This window comes from Aspergillus costaricaensis (genome assembly GCF_003184835.1).
Source record: "Aspergillus costaricaensis CBS 115574 unplaced genomic scaffold BO79scaffold_25, whole genome shotgun sequence".
Lineage (NCBI taxonomy): Eukaryota > Fungi > Ascomycota > Eurotiomycetes > Eurotiales > Aspergillaceae > Aspergillus > Aspergillus costaricensis.
The window spans coordinates 411,057-428,527 of NW_020291825.1; the positions used below are offsets into that span (position 1 = coordinate 411,057).

Genomic DNA, 17,471 nt, shown 5'->3' on the forward strand with positions numbered 1-17,471 from the left:
ATACTGTATACTCTAGAATTCGAATGAAATCACAGAAATTCACAAACAAAATCACAAACAGGATAATCACAAGAACAAATAACAACTCAGAAGAAACAAAGAATCACTGCAACCGACCACACAACATCATACTACACCCCTTTTGTAAAAATCACTTTCACCATACAACCACTCTTCAACCAAGCCCAATCAAAGTGAGTGAGCACTTAAACAGATCCTATAGGCATCTTATCACTCCCCCAAGCACGAGACTGCTCCCGTCTCATAGCAGCATCTTCCTCCTCGGCCCACTCAAGGGACTCGTTCGGCAGCATAACAGCGCGATCAATAGCAACCGGAAGACCCCTATGGCGACCGCGCAGCATGACAGCCGCCAGGATAAGCTTGCTGATGGTATGCCACGAGGAACAGAACGAGGCATTCGAACTGGGAAAGCCCACACTGATGCCGACGCAACCGTAAGCGGAGACGACCTCGAAAATAATGTTCAGGGTCGAATATGCCACGGGCATGCGGCTGTAATTGCCTGATTCTGCGATGGCAATGAGGAAGACCGCGAGGGCGATCCACCAAAGGTCATGGCTCAGTTGGGAGCGCAATTGCTGGTGGACGAAGTAACTGCGGGATGCTTCGGGGGTGGATGCATCTTGGCGTCCGAGAAGGTGGTGTCGGACTAGTTGGATGAACATGTTTGGAGAGGCTTTTTCTTCGGTCTCGTCGTCTGTGTTGTCGTGGGCGTAGATTCCCAGGGAGCGCTCTTCGTATACGTTTGTGTTTCTGTGGTTGTTAGTGGGGTGTTGGGAGGAAGGAAAGGGGCGGTTGTTACTGACCTCATGGTGACTAGCACTGGGTATGCTGATACATACTACAGGGGGTTAGACTGGTGATTTTTCTTTTGGCTACGGAGTACTGATAAACTAACCATCATGAGAACTGTGGAACGTTAGTACATTTCTGGTCAAAGTTTGAGGGGGATAAGTGCTTACCATATAGAACAAGTAGTCCTTGTCGGAGATTTGCAATCGTGACGACGTAGAAGCCTCCCGCTCGTACAGCTAGACAACAAAATGTATCAGATAAAGCATGCATTCATAACGAGGTTGCATATAGTACGAACCACAAGCCTGGAATAGTCCGTCGAGGACCCGATAGCCCGTCGGCAAGCTTTCGATCTCCTTGTTCCCGATTGAGAGGACTTCGAAGCCTGCCCAGTCGATCGCATTCAAGATGATAATGGTACCGAGCAAGTACCATGTATGTCTCCTTGGGAAGAGATTTGTGTAAACCTATGCTTGTATTAGCGTCTGAAACGGTGCAGATATCTTGAGGGTCAACGGCATACTCTTCTGGGATGGTCAAGGATGAAGTCTAGGGTAACCTTCCAGGTCGCCCATGACGGCTTATCCAGGACCACGCATCTCATTGCCCAGATAATGAACCGCAAAAAGCATGGGTAGAGTGTATTCCCAGATAGAATCAAGAATGCCATGGTAAGCAGAGGGTACGCACTATATAACTATCAGCATACTTTCAATCGTAACACACTGGGAGATCATACTTTGTCTGGAAAGCAGTCATATTCGCATCCAAGAGCGACATGCCGCTGTTCACAAATGCGGACACTGCAAAAAATGCGCCTGTCCAGAAAGGCGATAGGCCATTTGCTCGAGGTATATCTGGATGATTCACTGCAATCCAGGTACCCATCCCAATGATACCACAAAGGAGGAACAGGACCCAGTAGAGGGCAACAATGACCAGCAGTAAGGAAACAGCCTTATACTCGACACCTCCCAGTCTCTCTCGCTCTTCAGGGGTAAGCCCATGGAACTGGGAGTTTCGTGCGATAGATCCTTTCGATCTGAAATACTTCTGTGTGCCCTTGATAAGGCCTTTGAGCGCAGGTAGGTCTGCTTCTTCATCATTCTGAGTCATTATTGGCGCAGCATCTCGGGGGTGGTTATTCAAGTCAAGACGGGCCCCAACGCCTACCATGGGGAAAACGCGGTGGTGGTGATGGTGCTTCTGACGTGCCCTCATATGGCTGAGGGTGACTTGATCATCGTCGAGCCATTGAATTTGGTCGTCAATTCGTACGCTGTCGCAATTTCCTGCAGGTGCAGCTCCTGCTGTCACCGCGTGCTTGACGTCAACAGTAGCACCGTCAATTTTGGCCAGCTGATAGTGTTCCAAGATTGGTTCAAGTGAGGTCGATTGAGGCTGATGATCGTAGGCCTTCGTGTCGTCTCCTACCAATTGTTGCCCTAATGCTTCACGCGCACATTCAAGTGGGATATCTTGATGCTCCGCTTTATGGGTACGTCCAGGTAGGATGCCTTGTTGCTCAAATGCTTTACGCGCACGTTCAAGTGAGATGCCCTTGAATTTGGCTTGAAACGCGCCCATCCTGACGAAAAGCACCGTAATCGAGATGAGAATAGCATGGCCCAGCAGTAAGAGTGCGAAGAGAATAGACTGTTGGAACGAATTCAGGGAAGAAAGGTCGACCTGTTACGGGTTACTTTACTAGCTCTGTCGGGGGAAGCAAGCCGAAGCAACATACGGTATTCAATCCGGCACCCGTCATAGCACTGATACACAGAAACAAAGAGTCTGTGTATGAAACACTGCGCCGTGGGGTCGAGGACCCCCAGAATAAGACGCTGCATATCAAGGACGTCGCAATAAAGTACACATAATGAAGTGTAAGAAAATTGAATGGCGGAAGCATGGCAATTATGCTTCGACTCAGAAGCTGCCGCCAGCCTCGAGCTAGGGATCCGTCATGTCAGTAATTGAGGATAACTAGTTTGCGGGATCTAAGATGGTGGATATAGTAGTGCCTGTCCTTTCTAACATGCTTATGGCTGCATTCGTAGCCATGATGACATGCAAGGGGTAAAGATCCAGGCCAATTCAGAGGATTACAGCGGGGAAGAAAAGGCATCCAGAAGACATTCAAGCAAAGACGGACTTACAAGTCATGCTGGCAAGCTGCGATGCGCGCAAGATTTGTCAAGAAGATCAGGCGGCTGTGGGGGCGCACACCGCTAGCCACAAGGGTTTTGCAAAAATTTCTGAAGGGTTCTTAGACGTGTACGATAATTCATGTTTCGATTTCTGATCAGTCGTAGCATAAAGCAGTCCAGTCAAGGTCACTGATGGTAAGATGACCTGAATGGTGAACAATATGAGTGGGTAGAAAGCTTTGGTGTCGACGCAGTGCTACAATAGATAGCAGTAAATAGTAGACGCAGGGTTTATCTTCGGCAAGGGTCGCGATAGTAGTAGCTTGGGGAAGGCAAAACAAAGTTCGGGATTTCCTAGTTTTTGATCAAATAGTCAAACTTGGAAAGATAAAATCGGCGAAAAAGCGTATGTTATTCCATTGCAGCGAACATTTCGACAATAAGACTCAGGTTGTTCAAAAGTTGTTGTGTTTGTAGGAAAGAAAGAGCGAAAAAGCCTGCGGCAAAGAAAAAACGGCTGGCGGATTCGTGGGACGGCAACGTGATTTAAGCACTGCGGGCCGAGATTGGATCTTCGCCTCCCGCTGGTTTCGGCTTCATTTCCCATCTCCCCGTAGGGCTCTTCTTCCTTCTGCTATCTTCATGGAGAGCTGCCATACAAGGCTGGGATGTCGTGACAGTCGATCCCACTACATATATGAAACTAAGGCAGTGCACTTCTCATGTCAGTTCTATTCCTATATGATCAATATACTAAACGAGATCCATACCACTTCTGATGCCTGAAGATGGTTATAACCCGGCTTGTTGACAGGTATCATTGTGGACAGGTCACTTATAACTAAAGGCATTTTGCAGAAAACTTGAATAGAGCTCCTGTGTTTACTCAGTAATGAGATCAAAGTGCAGCCTCATCTACACGCAATAGATGTAGCTGTATGTATACCGGACTCGACATAGTCATAGCTCTGGAATAACATTATTGAGAAAGACAAATCCGCACGCGAGTGATTGTTGGAAGTGAGGGATGACTACATAGTCGAGAGTCTGTCCCAAACAGGAATAGTCAGCCTGCCACTGTAACATCATGAGATATTATAATTATTATAACTTGACTATAAACTGACTACAACTCACTGGATTCATTCCTGAGCAGGGCAGACTGCAACTTGATCAGGCCAAGGAAAAGCATCATTGGCCTTGGAGGACTTGCCAAAGGATCAAATTTCTACTGCAAGAGACTAAAGCATCCACGAGTCTAAAAATACCTAAGAATAAGAGAGTGCTGTTGTAAGTCAGAGGTAGTTCAGGTAATGTATAATTCAGGCAGTTTGGTGTTCACCCTATGACTACTAGTGCAGTCATACTGATTCATTTTCTCAGGCCCAATGTAACCTCAACCCAACCATTCTTGTTGCCTTGACTCGGAGGGCAGTTTCCTCCACGTCTAACAATACTATTATGAAATTATATCTCTTCATAATGCTCTACAACTCGGACAATCACATGCTGTAGATTGAACTGAAAACTCAAAAGAGAGCCAGCCTAGACCTGGAAAGGAAACTGATGCGAGCTTGTTGGGTTGGAAAGCGGTAAGCCGCAACCATTTCTTCAGGTATCCTGTAGATCCCCAGACCCAAACAGTCAATCATCTCTCCCCCTCCAATATCCCCTCCATCATTGATTGGCGACTGCTAAGCGACAGGTACGCGAAGATGCGATCTGCGGGTGATCCTCGGTGCTTTCCATCTCTCCGAGGCACAGTAATGCGGGGTCTACACGTTCCATGCGTTCAACATGCACTGCCGGGCTTCATGTGCCGAATACTTAGTTTCCCTCCAGGTTTATCTTTTACTCCTTTAGGTGAAAGAGGCTCCCACCATGATCGATGTCAGGATACCCTTTATGTCCATCTGATATTTTGTTGGGAAAAGTGATCCGCTATTTGATGCTTGGAATTATCAATGGAAGGGAATCCTTCACATGAAGGTAGGTCCTTCGCCCGAGCGTCCGAAATCCGAAGACATAGTATAAAACATCATGGCCTCAATTCCTGGGGAAAGGCATCCCATGGTATCAAAAATATCATACCGCCATCATGACTTCTGCGGGCAACCCGAAAGATTCTATGAAATCCACATGGCGTACCGGCAACCGGGACGAATGGGGCCTCAGCCACTGGCTGCTGGAGCTGCTCAATGCTCATCCCATTGCACTTGATCAAGAAGTGCCGGTCCATTCCAAGCAGGAGAAGCTACCTTATATGCCCCAGTGGTCTCTTAACCTCTGGGTTCTCATTTATGCGGCTGTTCCGCTCGCCATCAACCAGGCCTACATCGCATATATGGGCCACAACCTCGGCCCATTTGCTCTGTTCAATCTATACTTCTTCTCGTTCAACGCGACAGTCATTCACCAAGTTAAAATGCTTCGTCGTCTCGGACATACCTATGGCTTCCTTGACGGTGACCAGCATGAACGCGACGGTATTCCCGATGTTGGTGTGCGGAAAGTTACCGCCTCGCTCTACAAGACGACCGGCTCTCGCTTGGTTATGGCGATCTACCTATCCTACTACAACCAAGCGCCCATGGCCATGGACTGGACATGGCTCCCACTGATGATCGGTCTCTATGGCATTGTGCTTGACTTCTGGTTCTACTGGTATCACCGCATTATGCACGACGTTAGCTTCCTCTGGAAGTACCATCGCACTCACCATCTCACGAAACACCCCAACCCCCTCCTCGCCGCTTATGCAGACCACGAGCAAGAATTCTTCGACATGGTCGGTGTGCCGTTCATGACCTACATGAGCCTTAAATTCATGGGTCTTCCTATGGGCTTTTATGAGTGGTGGATCTGCCATCAATACGTCGCATTCGCGGAGGTCTTTGGACACAGCGGTCTTCGTGTCCACATGACAGTGCCATCGACACTGAGCTGGTTGCTGCAGTGGATGAATGCCGAGATTGTCATTGAGGATCACGACCTTCATCACCGCAAAGGGTGGAGGAAGAGTCATAACTATGGCAAGCAAACTCGCCTGTGGGACCAGATCTTTGGCACGTGCCATGAGCGTATCGAGTCTGCTGAGGACAACGTTGACTATACGAAGTCTGTCTATATGCCTTTGTTCTAGACTGCTGCAACTGGAATTTATGTATCGGCTCCCCACACCCAGCAGGGTCTCGAACATGCAGTGATTGCTGCCGGATTTTCACGATGAAGATGGATAATTTAGATATTATATGACGAGGTCACGACAATGATGAACAATACTAATGGCAGGTGGTCAGCAAAACAGAAGGTACAAACTAGCGCCAGCCATATATACTCTTAGTACATATATTTGTTATTTCGGGTCAATCAGAATATATAGCATTCGTATCTTTCCAACACATCATTCCCATCCACTCCAATAGTACCACACAAGACACAACAATAAACCCAGTACAACAAGTAGCTAACTACCCACTAACCAACAACATTGACACACCTAATCCAATTCATCCCTAGATACAATCTAGACCACCCCTCAACCCTGTCCCTCCCAAACCAAAAATATCAAACTTACATCAACCCTCCAATCGCCACCCACCTCATACCCCATAAACAATGACACCCCATCTACGTAGCACCCCTACCCCAACAAAGCAAACACAGCAGCAGCGCATCTAAAACCCGCACCTAAACATTAAAGTAAAACCAATCCCACCTCCACAATTGCGCAATCGCAATCTAGACTCAACCCATCCAATCTCCAAAAATAAACGTAGTACGTGACCATGACATGACACCAGCAGCTCCCCTATCCAAACAGGGCGATAACCATTAACACGGGGTTCATGTTCCACGGAAACCAGAGTTCAACCCGCGTGGCGAGCCAATATCAGGGAATGGGATGGAGCATGATGAGCATAAAGAACTTGAATTGACTATTGATGGTGATGATGGGTTGGGGGAGGGTTGTGGAAAGTTAATTGCGGATTGCATCAGGTTACGTACTTTACTTTACTTCACTTCACTTAGGAGGTTGGAGTTTGTTGATGTTGATGTCAAATGGGTGACATTATGACTTCATGGGGTGGTTGGGATTTGGGTATATATATCTTGTTGGTTTTGGGGGTTGAGATGGGATTGATCTCAGAATCAGAATCAGAAGACTATTATCCACTACTATCTAATCTAATAGACAATAAACCACTTGTTTATACCACCAAATTATCAAAATGGCATCCAACTCCAACCCCGGGAACTTCGCCAACCGGTCCCACGACGAAGTGTCGAATATCGCCAAGAAGGGTGGCCAGTCGAGTCACTCGGGCGGGTTTGCCAGTATGGATGCTGATAAGCAGGTATTTTATATATTCCTTCCTCATGCTGCAAGACATTTTGAGTTAGTCAATGTTGAGTAAAGATACTAACATGGCTGGCTTTTAGCGCAACATCGCATCCCAAGGTGGCCAGGCCTCCAGCGGTAGCTTCCAACCCGGAGACCCTAGAGCTCGTGCTGCTGGCCAGAAGGGCGGATCGAGAACCCAGTACGATCAATATGATGAGGATGATGAACCTGAGGAGTAAATCATCTCTTTTTACTACTAAAGTGTGATGATTTGACTCCTTAGTGGAGTGGAGGTATACGTTTGATTGACGATCGTTATGATATGAAAGGAATAAGGGCCCTGTTTCGTAATTATCTTATAAGATGTATGTACTAGCGCCAGTATACATAAGGCGAATCTGAAATGTGTGCACACAAGAAATACTGTTCAATATTCAATTCGATGATCTTGAATTGGGAAGGATAGATAGTATCGATATGGACTGGGGTTTGTGGGGTGACATCACAATTTTGCCGTTTCCGGTCGGTTCAACTCGACGCATCATGTGAGGTCATAACATCGCCCCTTGAATGTCATGGTGTTGTATATTTCTCATTGATGCCGAGATATTCGGCATGTGGTGGCGATTTGTAGAGTTGCAATGTGTTCATGTGCTACAGTAAGCGGCTGCGTTGATGTTGCTGAAAATAGTAGAGCTGCGAACGATAACTTCTGCCTGTAGTCTAGACGACGTTGTAGTGGAAAATTGGGTGCATTACTTAAGCGGCACACTCAGCTCACTGAACATGGTACAGAGTTGATCTACCAAAGGTTGGATTGGTTCTGTGCGCTCGGACGAATAGCTTCAGAAGACTGGTTCAGCGAATGAAGTAGACTACGAGTGCAGTCTTCAATTCTAGCCTTATGGTCGCTGCCGATTTGCGTCTGCACCAAACAAGGCAGCCTCGAAGAAAGCCTTATAAGGCTCGGCAACTGAAACAAGCATCCAGCGCAAAGATTCAGGAGACCCAAAGACAAGACAAGACTCCGGGCCAAGAAAAAAGTGTTCTATTTTTTTTTCTTCTTCAACATCCCAGTCGTGTGCAGTCTCAGCCACAGATCTGCAAATAGATATAGAATACTTTTATCCGTAGCATGAGGCAAAAGTTTTCGCACGAGGCTATTCGCAGGGATCTGCCGTCGAAAGCGCGCTAGGCAATGGCAACCGTATAGTTTATCGTCTCGGTTTCCTATTAAGGTTATCGTGATGCTGCGGCACCGGCTGCGCCCATCAGGGGTTTCTGGAAACTAGGAAAAGATTTGCTCGAACTAGTAGAACCTAAGGCCCAACTCAAGCCTCGAGTGCCGCACTACCGAGCCTAGAGAAGAGCAGAACACAATTCAACTCAATAAAACCGTTTTGGTGCTGGACGAAAACTGTGCAGTCTCCCATCTGGGACTGGTGGAACGGTCAGTGATCGGTGGTTCTCCGTTCGGACGAGTTTCATCCATTCTCCTTCCACTGATTCGGATCTGAAGCAGAAGTTGCGACTTTGTCAAGGCCTAGAATTGAACTCTAGCGGGTTAAGTTTCGGCCGGATCAGCGAGTCGCGGCCACCTCTGTCAGGCCATAACCATCTCCATCAAATTTTAGTTATCTAATGATCACCCGTCCCGCGATGTTCCTTTTGAGTATGTGCGCCGGGATGATAAGATGCCACTGGCTCTGCTCGGACATGGGCGATACGCCCACTGTATGAGAAAGTACCTTTTGCACAACTGTCGTTGAGGCGTGAAACGGCCCTAATAAGCCTTAAGCCGGGGAAGAATCCTTTGGTCTTCCAGAGGAGAAGTGGACCGGGTCTTTTCTCAGCGCTTAGTATCTAAACGGTTAGATAGTAGCCCACCTAGTAGGAGTCTAGAGCCGATAGAAGAGATAGATACACAGACTATCTACTCCATGGATAGCGCTGGGATGAACCACCCAAAAGTTTCAAGACCGAACCACTGGGTGCGAAGCGAGAAAAGCAAAGAGTTGAGAGTGGCTCGTAGTGGACTCCCTCTCCAGGGCCATCAGTTCACAGTCAAATCAACTGGGTTTTCTGCTTTTTTCTTCCATGGCAGCCCGGCGCCAAGCTTTGCTTCCGGAGCTAACCTTTTGTCGGCCAGGAACCGGGTTTCTTACCCACCAGAATTCCACACCGGCGCATCCACACCAGGGGACCAGCAGTTGAAGAGTCGAGATCGAAGTGGTCAGCACTATTGGCCATTCTAGAACATCTGGATGCATCAGCCAGAGTGCCCTTGAAGTGGACTCGCTCCCCTCGACCACACAACAATTGTGTTGATACTTTGGTTTTCGTTCGTTGTTCTCCATTGTCCCCTCAAGAGGCCACCCCATCTGTCCCATAGATCGATTCATCAATCACATTGGTGAAGACTGGATGGCATTCCAGACTCAGGCAGTCTCAACTACATTATCCACCCCCTTTTTATTTTCCAATCAATCATAATGCCGATGTGGATTGGTGGACTCGCGGAAACTGTGATCACAATTGCTGTGAACAGATCGCAGCCGTCGGCTGATTCATGGCGGTCATTGGCTGTGGCTGAGCCACTAACGTCATGAAGTGGTGATACATCGGCCACTCCAGGTGAACAATCTTGCAGGAGACTACTGTGATTGGTGCAAGCACATTGTCAGGAATTGAGATTGTGCTCACCTGTGCCGCCGTTTCATTGCCTCGGAGAAACAGACTTGAAACGGCAAGGTGTCAGAAAGGGAGGCAAGAGGGACGGGAAGCCACAATAATTCATGGACGGTCCATTCACAATGGGGGTGAGAAAAGAGACTTCGGGGCAACCATCTAGGGGGCGGCTCGCGAAGAAAATCTCGCATGCCGGCCTTCACACCTCCCATTCTCGTCCAAAGTCACCCGACAGAGAGTTGTCCGGAAGGAAGGGCTCCATTAGGTTGGCCTACATGCTTCTTGTCTGCACAAGGGATGTGTACTACTGTACAGTGTCTGCTGGGTGGTGAGAGTTGGCGACTACGGTCAACCCAACACCTGTCAAGGGGAGTACACAATAAAAGTAAACAAGGCCGGGAGATCTTATCGACGATCTCCTGATTGCACCAACTGTAGAATTTCTGTTTGGTAGCGTTCCTGGTTCACAGTACATGGAAGAGGAGACGGGCGAAAACCGGTGCGACTAAGACCGAACTACCTAAGTAACTAGACTAAGTCAGGGAGGGGAGGGAGAGAGTGGATTCCCTCCCTAACCAGCAGTGGAGTAGGGTGCTGCTCCCCGGAAGCCCTAACCCACTGAACTCGCCTTAGTGTCCAAGGGGCCAGCCAATCCCAGACTGAAAATGGGTGGGGCGGGGTCCCAGTAGCCGCTGAGTCAGCCAAAGGACGCGCAAGCCTTTTTAGTTACCTGAAATTCTGGGTGGATTTCTATTCCTGGCGTGGAGAAACGAGTTGCCCATCTGGTCTCTTCGCTCTGCTGTGTTGCTGCTGTTGCTGCTGCTCTGCCCACTCGGTCTTGTAACGTTATCCCTCCCTCATTAACTCCCGTCCGCCAACCTTGGTCGATCCCTCCCTTCCCATTTTACCCATCATCTCTTCCCTTACTCTCTCCATCAATCACTACTACTACTATCACTATCATCCATCTTCACCCATCTAACTCCTCCTTCCTGTTTTCCATTTTACCCTCTCCAACGCTATCGTTACGTGTATTGTCTTTTTCGATATCCCTCATAGACTACTCGCTTTCATTGCTTACTAGTAACCCTCTCACCCCTTTCTACCTCGGATCACATCAACCCCCATCGTCTCTCGTTATCAAATCCAGCCCACCCCTTTCTCTGCTCCGACCGTGCACTTGACCAAATCGCGCTGGTCTTCGCTCTCGTTTATCAGGTCGCGCTACTCGAACAGCTTTTCATCTACACATCCTCATCACCATGGCTACATTGGCAGAACATCCGGCGGTCGCGCCGTCAACATTCGACCAGGACATCGAGTCTTTCCTCGATCTTGATCAACTAGCATACACCTCCGCAGAGCCCGCCCGCGCAAAGACCGCCCTGGCTGCTCAACCCACCCTACCAAGCACCGAGTTCAACGCTGGCGATGTACGAAGTGCTGGTTTTGCCTCGACAACAAGTCAACAAGCCCCGATTGCTTTCCAGGGTCCCAGTCACCAGTATGATGAACACAAGCAGCAGACCGGCCTGCCTCCAGGCGCCCTGGCTCATGCCATGACTTTCAACAACCAGATGAACGGCATGGGATACGGTGCCCCGAGTCCCGGTTTCCCCATGGGCGGAGACCTCTACCCTAGCAGCCAACTGAAGCGCGAGGAGCCTTCCATGGATTTCAACAGCCCCCCGACTCGCAACACCTCGGATATGGACCTGGAGTCCGACAACATGGGATCGGTTCCTGGCTACTTCATCTCCCCGAACCCGAGCAACAAGAGCCAGTTCGTCGACCCCAACGCTTTGGGCGGCCATGAGATGGCCTCCATGGGTCCCTCCACTCAGGTTGGACGCATGTATCCGGGTATGCACCAGCAGCAGGCTGCCATGGCCAAGGCCGCTCAGCAACAGAAGCACAATGAGTACCTTCGCCAGCAACACCTCCAGCAACAGCGCCGCATGGACGAGCACATGCACCACAATGCAGCCCCCCACAGCCAGACCCCTCGCCCATCCAACCCGGCTGTTGAGGAACGCATCTCCCGCCTCTTGCAACAGATGCGCCAGTCTGCCTTGAACTCGCCTGACGACTCCCCTTCTCCTCCTTCCCTCCTGCCTCAGATGGCCAAGGCCAAGAAGGAGGAGCAGGATATGGATGAGGATGAGAGACTCTTGGCCAGCGAAGAAGGAAAGAAGCTCAGCAGCAAGGAACGTCGTCAGCTCCGGAACAAGGTTTCCGCTCGTGCTTTCCGGTCTCGCAGAAAGGGTATGGAATCTCCTGTTGGTGTATTGACCTGAACATGAAGTGACTAATTCGTTGTTTAGAGTACATTGGCCAGCTCGAAAGCGAGGTTGCCGCCAAGACCAATGAAGCCCACGAACTGCGTCTGCAGAACCGTTCCCTCTTTGAGGAGAACGCCCGCCTCACCGACCTCGCCCGCATGCTCCTGTCGTCCCCTCACTTCTCCTCGTTCCTGGACGAAATGGGCCCCAACGGTCTTCCCCTGCCAAGCCAGGTGCAGTCGCAGCCCCACCCTCAGCACCACCAGCACCCTCAGCACCCGCAACAGGCCCAGCCTCAGCAGCAGCCACCCCAGCAGCAAGCGCCCGCCATGACGCAACCGCCTATGCAGCAAGCTCCTCCCGTTGGTATGGTCATGGTTCCCAACCAGGGACTCGATGTCTCGGCCATGGGTATGAACAACGGTGGCTGGAACTCCGGTATCGACATGAACTACGGCAACCCTTCCGTGTTCGCCGTCCTGGAAGTCCCTGAGCCCGCTATTGACACCGAGGCCCTCTCTGGAAAGACCTCCAGCATCGTGGACTCTTGCCTTCCCAGCGTTGCCAGCTCCAAGGACGAGGCTCCTGTTCTCGCCTCTATGCCCGCTGTTGCCGAAACCGAGCAGAAGTCGGATGTTGGCGTTGAGAACCCTGATGTCGTGATGGACGAGTCGGACCCTGCTTTCGCCCTCTTTGCTGATATGCCTGCCGCCACTACATCGCAAGGATCTACTTGTGCTTTCGATGGCATTGCTACCGGAAAGTCGGCTTTTGAGCTTGTTGTCGAGGGCGAGGTCAAGGACAGTGCCCAACAATTTGCTCATCTCTGCCACAGCATGGAAGCCGCTTTCGAGCGCGTGTCCATGATGACTGCTCATCTTTCATGATTCCCCATGTCGCGCACTTTCGAGCCTTATAAGTACTGTAAAGCTGGTTCTTCGATTTTGCTATTTTACCTTCTCGCTAGTGGTTCGAAAGACTATTGAACCTGCCATGTAGACACCAACGTCTTTCCTTTGTCAATGATCTTGTGTTTATATACTTCTGCCCCACGACGTGGCTCATTTCTGTCTACGCTTATTCTTTCTATTGCTGCTCGTCTTTTCTTCTACTCTTTTTTTCTTTTCATCCTCTTTTTCAGGGGTTCGACGGAATGGCTTCTGGTGTCTGGAAGAGGGAAGGCTACTTGGGATTGGAATTTGGGAGCTTGGAATTATGGATTGTCCGGACTGGCTATTAGGGAACACATCAAGATACAAATTAACTCCATATCAAAAGTTGAATGACCTTAGGATCTGCGAGCCTTTTTGCATTGATCGTATTAGTATGTTGAGTAGATGACCAGTGGCAGACTACTGCTTAGTGTGGAGGAGCTGCATGGCTTAAAGTGATGGAAAGTGGCGATTGTCAGGCCCGAGAAAAAGTTGCCGGGCGGAGAAGCTCTGCGACTCATCCAACTTAATTGACAACCTCTCATCTCCCACCATCTCTTTTATCTTGCTTTTGACTCTGATTCCTATGAGATGACGGACCGTTGACACTGCTCGCATTTATCTAAGCCCAACTGCATCTCCCTTTCCCATCAAGTTGGCTTCCCTTTTGCGGTCCGCGGCGCTACTCGCCAGTGTTTTTCGCGGAGTTGCCGTCGCTCCCAGACGTCCCTCGCCAGTCCTCCTCCGAACTTCGATCCCTCGACATTCTCGCGGCTCTCATAAAAAGGCTTTGTCCCAGAAGCGCGATTTTGCTCAGAAGCGTGGGCCGTCAGCGTCATCGAAAAAATCTCAGATTGGCCAGCCAGTGGAACCGGGCACTTATCTACTGCCTGCCCCTCGACTACCTTTTCGACGCGGACAGAATTTCCTCCTCTACAATCCCAAGTCTTTTCAGACATCAGGTTTCGGTCCTCCGCCGACGCCACCGACGGGCAATCCCCCAATGAAGTTCTACTACGAGGTCCTGACCACGCCCACGGCCGATACCCCAGGCACGACGGTCCTTCTTCACTTCCCGGACAAGCGTTATTTCTTCGGTCAACTGTCGGAGGGCACTCAGCGCGCATGTACGGAGCGTGGTATCAAAATAACCTATCTGACCGACGTCTTCCTCACCGGCCAGATACAATGGGGCAACACTGGAGGACTGATCGGTGTTATTCTTACGTTGGCTGACGGGATAGCCAGCTCGAATAACGCTTTGGAACTTCTTGCGCGGGAGAAAGAGGAACGCATTAAAGAAAGTGGACAGGCTAATGCGGCTGCCAAAAAGGAGCATGGAATGTCATACGCGGCTCACGACGGACAATTGGTACCGCAACGAGGAACTCTGACAATCCACGGAGGTAGAAACCTCACACACACTCTAGCCACCGCACGGAGATTCGTCTTTCGCAAGGGTACACCGGTGTTCACGCGCGAATATGATTCGGAGGGCATGTCGAAACCCGATCGCCTCGGAGCGGAGGATCCTTGCGAACAGCCTACATGGTCGGACAGCAACATCAAGGTCTGGGCTATGCCTATCAGGTCTTCCCCCGTCCCGCACCTGCAAGCGACGTCGCAGGTACGCTCAATGAGCCCCAGGAAGCGGAGCCTCGACGAGTTCGAAGAGAGCAACAATACGTCAGAGCCTATTGATGCGCGAACCCGGGACCAAGTCATTAGGCAGTCTGTGATCACGGACATGTTCAACTCGAACTGGAGACTGGATGCTCTGCACGAGACCAAGTTGGCGGATGTGAAGATGCCGGCCGCGATGTTCGTTCGTAACCCCGTCACCAAAGACCTTGAGCAGTACAAGGGACCTGCCCCCGGAAGCAATGAGCCACTCCCTGATATCACGGTCCTCGTACGCCAACCGTGGCCCGGTGCAGCCGTTGAGAAGATCCCTCATACTACCTGGTGTCAGGAGTCCGTTTCCTATATCATCCGGAACCACGATGTCCGGGGAAAGTTCGACCCGAAGAAGGCTCAGGAGCTGAATGTTCGCAAGGGACCAGACTATGCCAAGTTGACCAAGGGAGAGAGCGTGACGTCGCAAGATGGCAAGACCGTTACTCCTGACATGGTTCTGGGCCCATCCCGACTGGGTAAGGGATTGGCAATTATCGATTTGCCTACCCCAGCACACGTCGATGATCTGGTAAATCGGCCCGAGTGGAACTCCCCCGCCGTTACTACAGGCCTGCAGACCTTCCTGTGGATTTTGGGTCCTGGAGTGGGTGATCATCCACGGCTCCACGAGTTTGTTGCAAGATTCCCCGAGTGCGAACATACCGTGTCCAGTTCGGACTATTGTCCCAACTACTTGTCTATGAAGAGCATCGCAACCTCGACCACACGGATGGGCTTGCTGAGGCCTGACAACTACCCGACCCTTGTTCATGACAATGTGTCCCTCCCGCAGCCCGGCACTAGAACCGCAGAGCCTGCCACAGAACCGAAAGCCGTTGCCCTGAAACCTGTGGCGCCCGGTGTCATCATTGACATGGAGCCCAAGTTTGCGCTCAATTTCTCTGAAGTGGAGCCGCATTTCGAGCCCGCACAGGTGCAGCGCCAGATGCCTTGGGCCATCGAACAGCGCTTGAGCACCATCCGCAAGCGTGTCAAGAAGGAGGCCTTCACGAAAAAGCTTGAGAGCTTTCAAAAGGATCTCCCAGGAGCCAATGTGGAGATTATCACCCTGGGCACTGGATCCTCCGCTCCATCCAAGTACCGCAACGTCTCCGCTACTCTTCTCAACGTGCCTGGATACGGATACTACCTGCTCGACTGCGGTGAGAACACCCTTGGTCAGCTGAAGCGTGTCTTCGCCCCCGAGAAGCTGCGTGAAGTCTTGCAGAATCTGCGGATGATCTGGATCAGTCACCTTCACGCGGACCACCATCTCGGCACCGCTTCTGTCATCAAAGCCTGGTTCCAGGAGAACTACCCCGACGGAATCCCCCAGACAGACGAGGTAGAGATGGACATGTCCAAGATCCTGCAGGAAAAGCGACTGTTCGTTGTCTCCGAACAGATGATGACAGGCTGGCTAGAGGAATACGCCGCTGTCGAGAACTACGGCTTCGGCAAGGTGATTCCCTTGAGCGCCTCCCCCTACCTCCACCAAGGCAACATCCGCACCCAATTCGTCTACCGTCACTGCCGCGCCGACGGCTCCTACCCCGGCCACCAACTCGAAGCCACCAGACCCTCGACCACCAGCCTCAGTTTCCACGACCAATCCTCCCCCCTCGCTCCGCTCCTCCGCTCCGCCACCGGCCTCTCCGACCTCCTCACCACCCGCGTCTCCCACTGCCGCGGCGCCATGGCCGTATCCCTCGTCTTCCCCGACGGCTTCAAGATCTCCTTCTCCGGCGACTGCCGTCCCTCCGCCGGCTTCGCCACCATCGGCCGCAACTCCACCGTCCTAATCCACGAAGCCACCTTCCAAGACGACATGGCCGTATCCGCCATCGCCAAGAAACACTCCACCCTCTCCGAAGCCCTCGAAGTCGGCCGTCTCATGAACGCCCGCGCCATTCTCCTCACGCACTTCAGCCAACGCTACCAAAAGCTCGCCCGAGTCGAAGAAGCCCCTGCCTCTCGCACAGCCAACAACAAACCCGCCGCTGAACCCAGCAACCACGTCGGCCAAGTCGGCCTCGACGTCCCGGACGACGAGCCCCAACAAAACAACAACACCCGTAACCAAATGTTCGGCGACATCAAGGTCACCAGCCGTCCTAAGATCACCGTCCCTATCGTCGCCGCCTTCGATTACATGCGTATTCGCGTCCGCGATATGCCAATCGCTCAGGCGTATGCGCCTGCCGTCGAGAAGTTGTTCGATCTCCAGGAACGCGCGGGCGAGGAGAAGGCCGAGCAGAGGAAAGAGGCTGCTAAGCAGATCGCGCAGAATAGGCAGAAGGCGAAGAAGCAGAAGCAGGAGAAACATAAGCAGATTCCTGTTGCTGCTGAGGAGATGGAGGTTGAGAAGGTAGAGGGGGCAGATGTTAAGTCGAAGTCGATTTGGAGTGCGAGTGAGAGTGAGAGTGGGTGGAGCACGAGCGGGAGTGATAGTGAGGGTGAGCGCATTAAGAAGGAGCATTATGCTAGGAAGCGGAAGGGTAGTGCTGCTGCTGCTGCTGCTGCTGGTAAAGATGAGCAGTAGGAGTAAGTAGAGTGTAGGAGATATGAGATAATACTA

The 17,471-nt window shown here is 50.9% G+C and overlaps 5 protein-coding genes across 5 annotated transcripts; 4 read left to right on the forward strand and 1 right to left on the reverse strand.

Annotated features, from left to right (window-relative positions):
* Positions 1-5: 5 nt before the first annotated feature.
* BO79DRAFT_289154 (putative potassium transporter) lies at positions 6-3,324 on the reverse strand. The gene is made up of 9 exons (XM_025688754.1): positions 2,979-3,324; positions 2,564-2,772; positions 1,559-2,508; positions 1,343-1,508; positions 1,118-1,286; positions 987-1,055; positions 923-933; positions 831-865; positions 6-777 (listed from the first exon to the last, which is right to left on the reverse strand). Exons 1-9 carry the CDS (start codon positions 2,983-2,985, stop codon positions 207-209), a joined length of 2,187 nt encoding a protein of 728 aa, XP_025537372.1. The 5' UTR covers positions 2,986-3,324; the 3' UTR covers positions 6-206.
* A 1,656-nt stretch (positions 3,325-4,980) lies between these two features.
* Positions 4,981-6,293, forward strand: BO79DRAFT_270702 (sterol desaturase family protein). The gene has a single exon (XM_025687303.1). It carries the CDS (start codon positions 5,068-5,070, stop codon positions 6,109-6,111), a length of 1,044 nt encoding a protein of 347 aa, XP_025537373.1. The 5' UTR covers positions 4,981-5,067; the 3' UTR covers positions 6,112-6,293.
* A 908-nt stretch (positions 6,294-7,201) lies between these two features.
* BO79DRAFT_103237 (KGG domain-containing protein) lies at positions 7,202-7,532 on the forward strand (the record flags this gene model as incomplete). Its single annotated transcript, XM_025677883.1, has 2 exons — positions 7,202-7,327; positions 7,413-7,532. Coding segments are annotated over 2 exons (246 nt in total), but the record flags the coding sequence as incomplete, so codon positions are not given.
* A 3,344-nt stretch (positions 7,533-10,876) lies between these two features.
* Positions 10,877-13,564, forward strand: BO79DRAFT_177478 (bZIP transcription factor). Its single transcript, XM_025679930.1, has 2 exons — positions 10,877-12,267; positions 12,327-13,564. The coding sequence occupies exons 1-2, from the start codon at positions 11,265-11,267 to the stop codon at positions 13,169-13,171; spliced, it is 1,848 nt and encodes a 615-aa protein (XP_025537375.1). The 5' UTR covers positions 10,877-11,264; the 3' UTR covers positions 13,172-13,564.
* A 190-nt stretch (positions 13,565-13,754) lies between these two features.
* On the forward strand, positions 13,755-17,455 carry BO79DRAFT_210339 (ribonuclease Z). Its single transcript, XM_025682781.1, has one exon. It carries the CDS (start codon positions 14,220-14,222, stop codon positions 17,433-17,435), a length of 3,216 nt encoding a protein of 1,071 aa, XP_025537376.1. The 5' UTR covers positions 13,755-14,219; the 3' UTR covers positions 17,436-17,455.
* Positions 17,456-17,471: the final 16 nt, after the last annotated feature.

Bases quoted from the DNA above. Each gene is read 5' to 3' on its own strand.
- BO79DRAFT_270702 (XM_025687303.1), top strand. From the start codon at position 5,068: ATGACTTCTGCGGGCAACCCGAAAGATTCTATGAAATCCACATGGCGT.
- BO79DRAFT_289154 (XM_025688754.1), bottom strand. The intron at 1,509-1,558 runs GTATGATCTCCC...ATAGTTATATAG, and splicing joins ATGACTGCTTTCCAGACAAA to TGCGTACCCTCTGCTTACCA. The intron at 778-830 runs GTCAGTAACAAC...TAACAACCACAG, and splicing joins CCAGTGCTAGTCACCATGAG to AAACACAAACGTATACGAAG.
- BO79DRAFT_177478 (XM_025679930.1), top strand. From the start codon at position 11,265: ATGGCTACATTGGCAGAACATCCGGCGGTCGCGCCGTCAACATTCGAC. The intron at 12,268-12,326 runs GTATGGAATCTC...TTCGTTGTTTAG, and splicing joins TTTCCGGTCTCGCAGAAAGG to AGTACATTGGCCAGCTCGAA.
- BO79DRAFT_210339 (XM_025682781.1), top strand. From the start codon at position 14,220: ATGAAGTTCTACTACGAGGTCCTGACCACGCCCACGGCCGATACCCCA.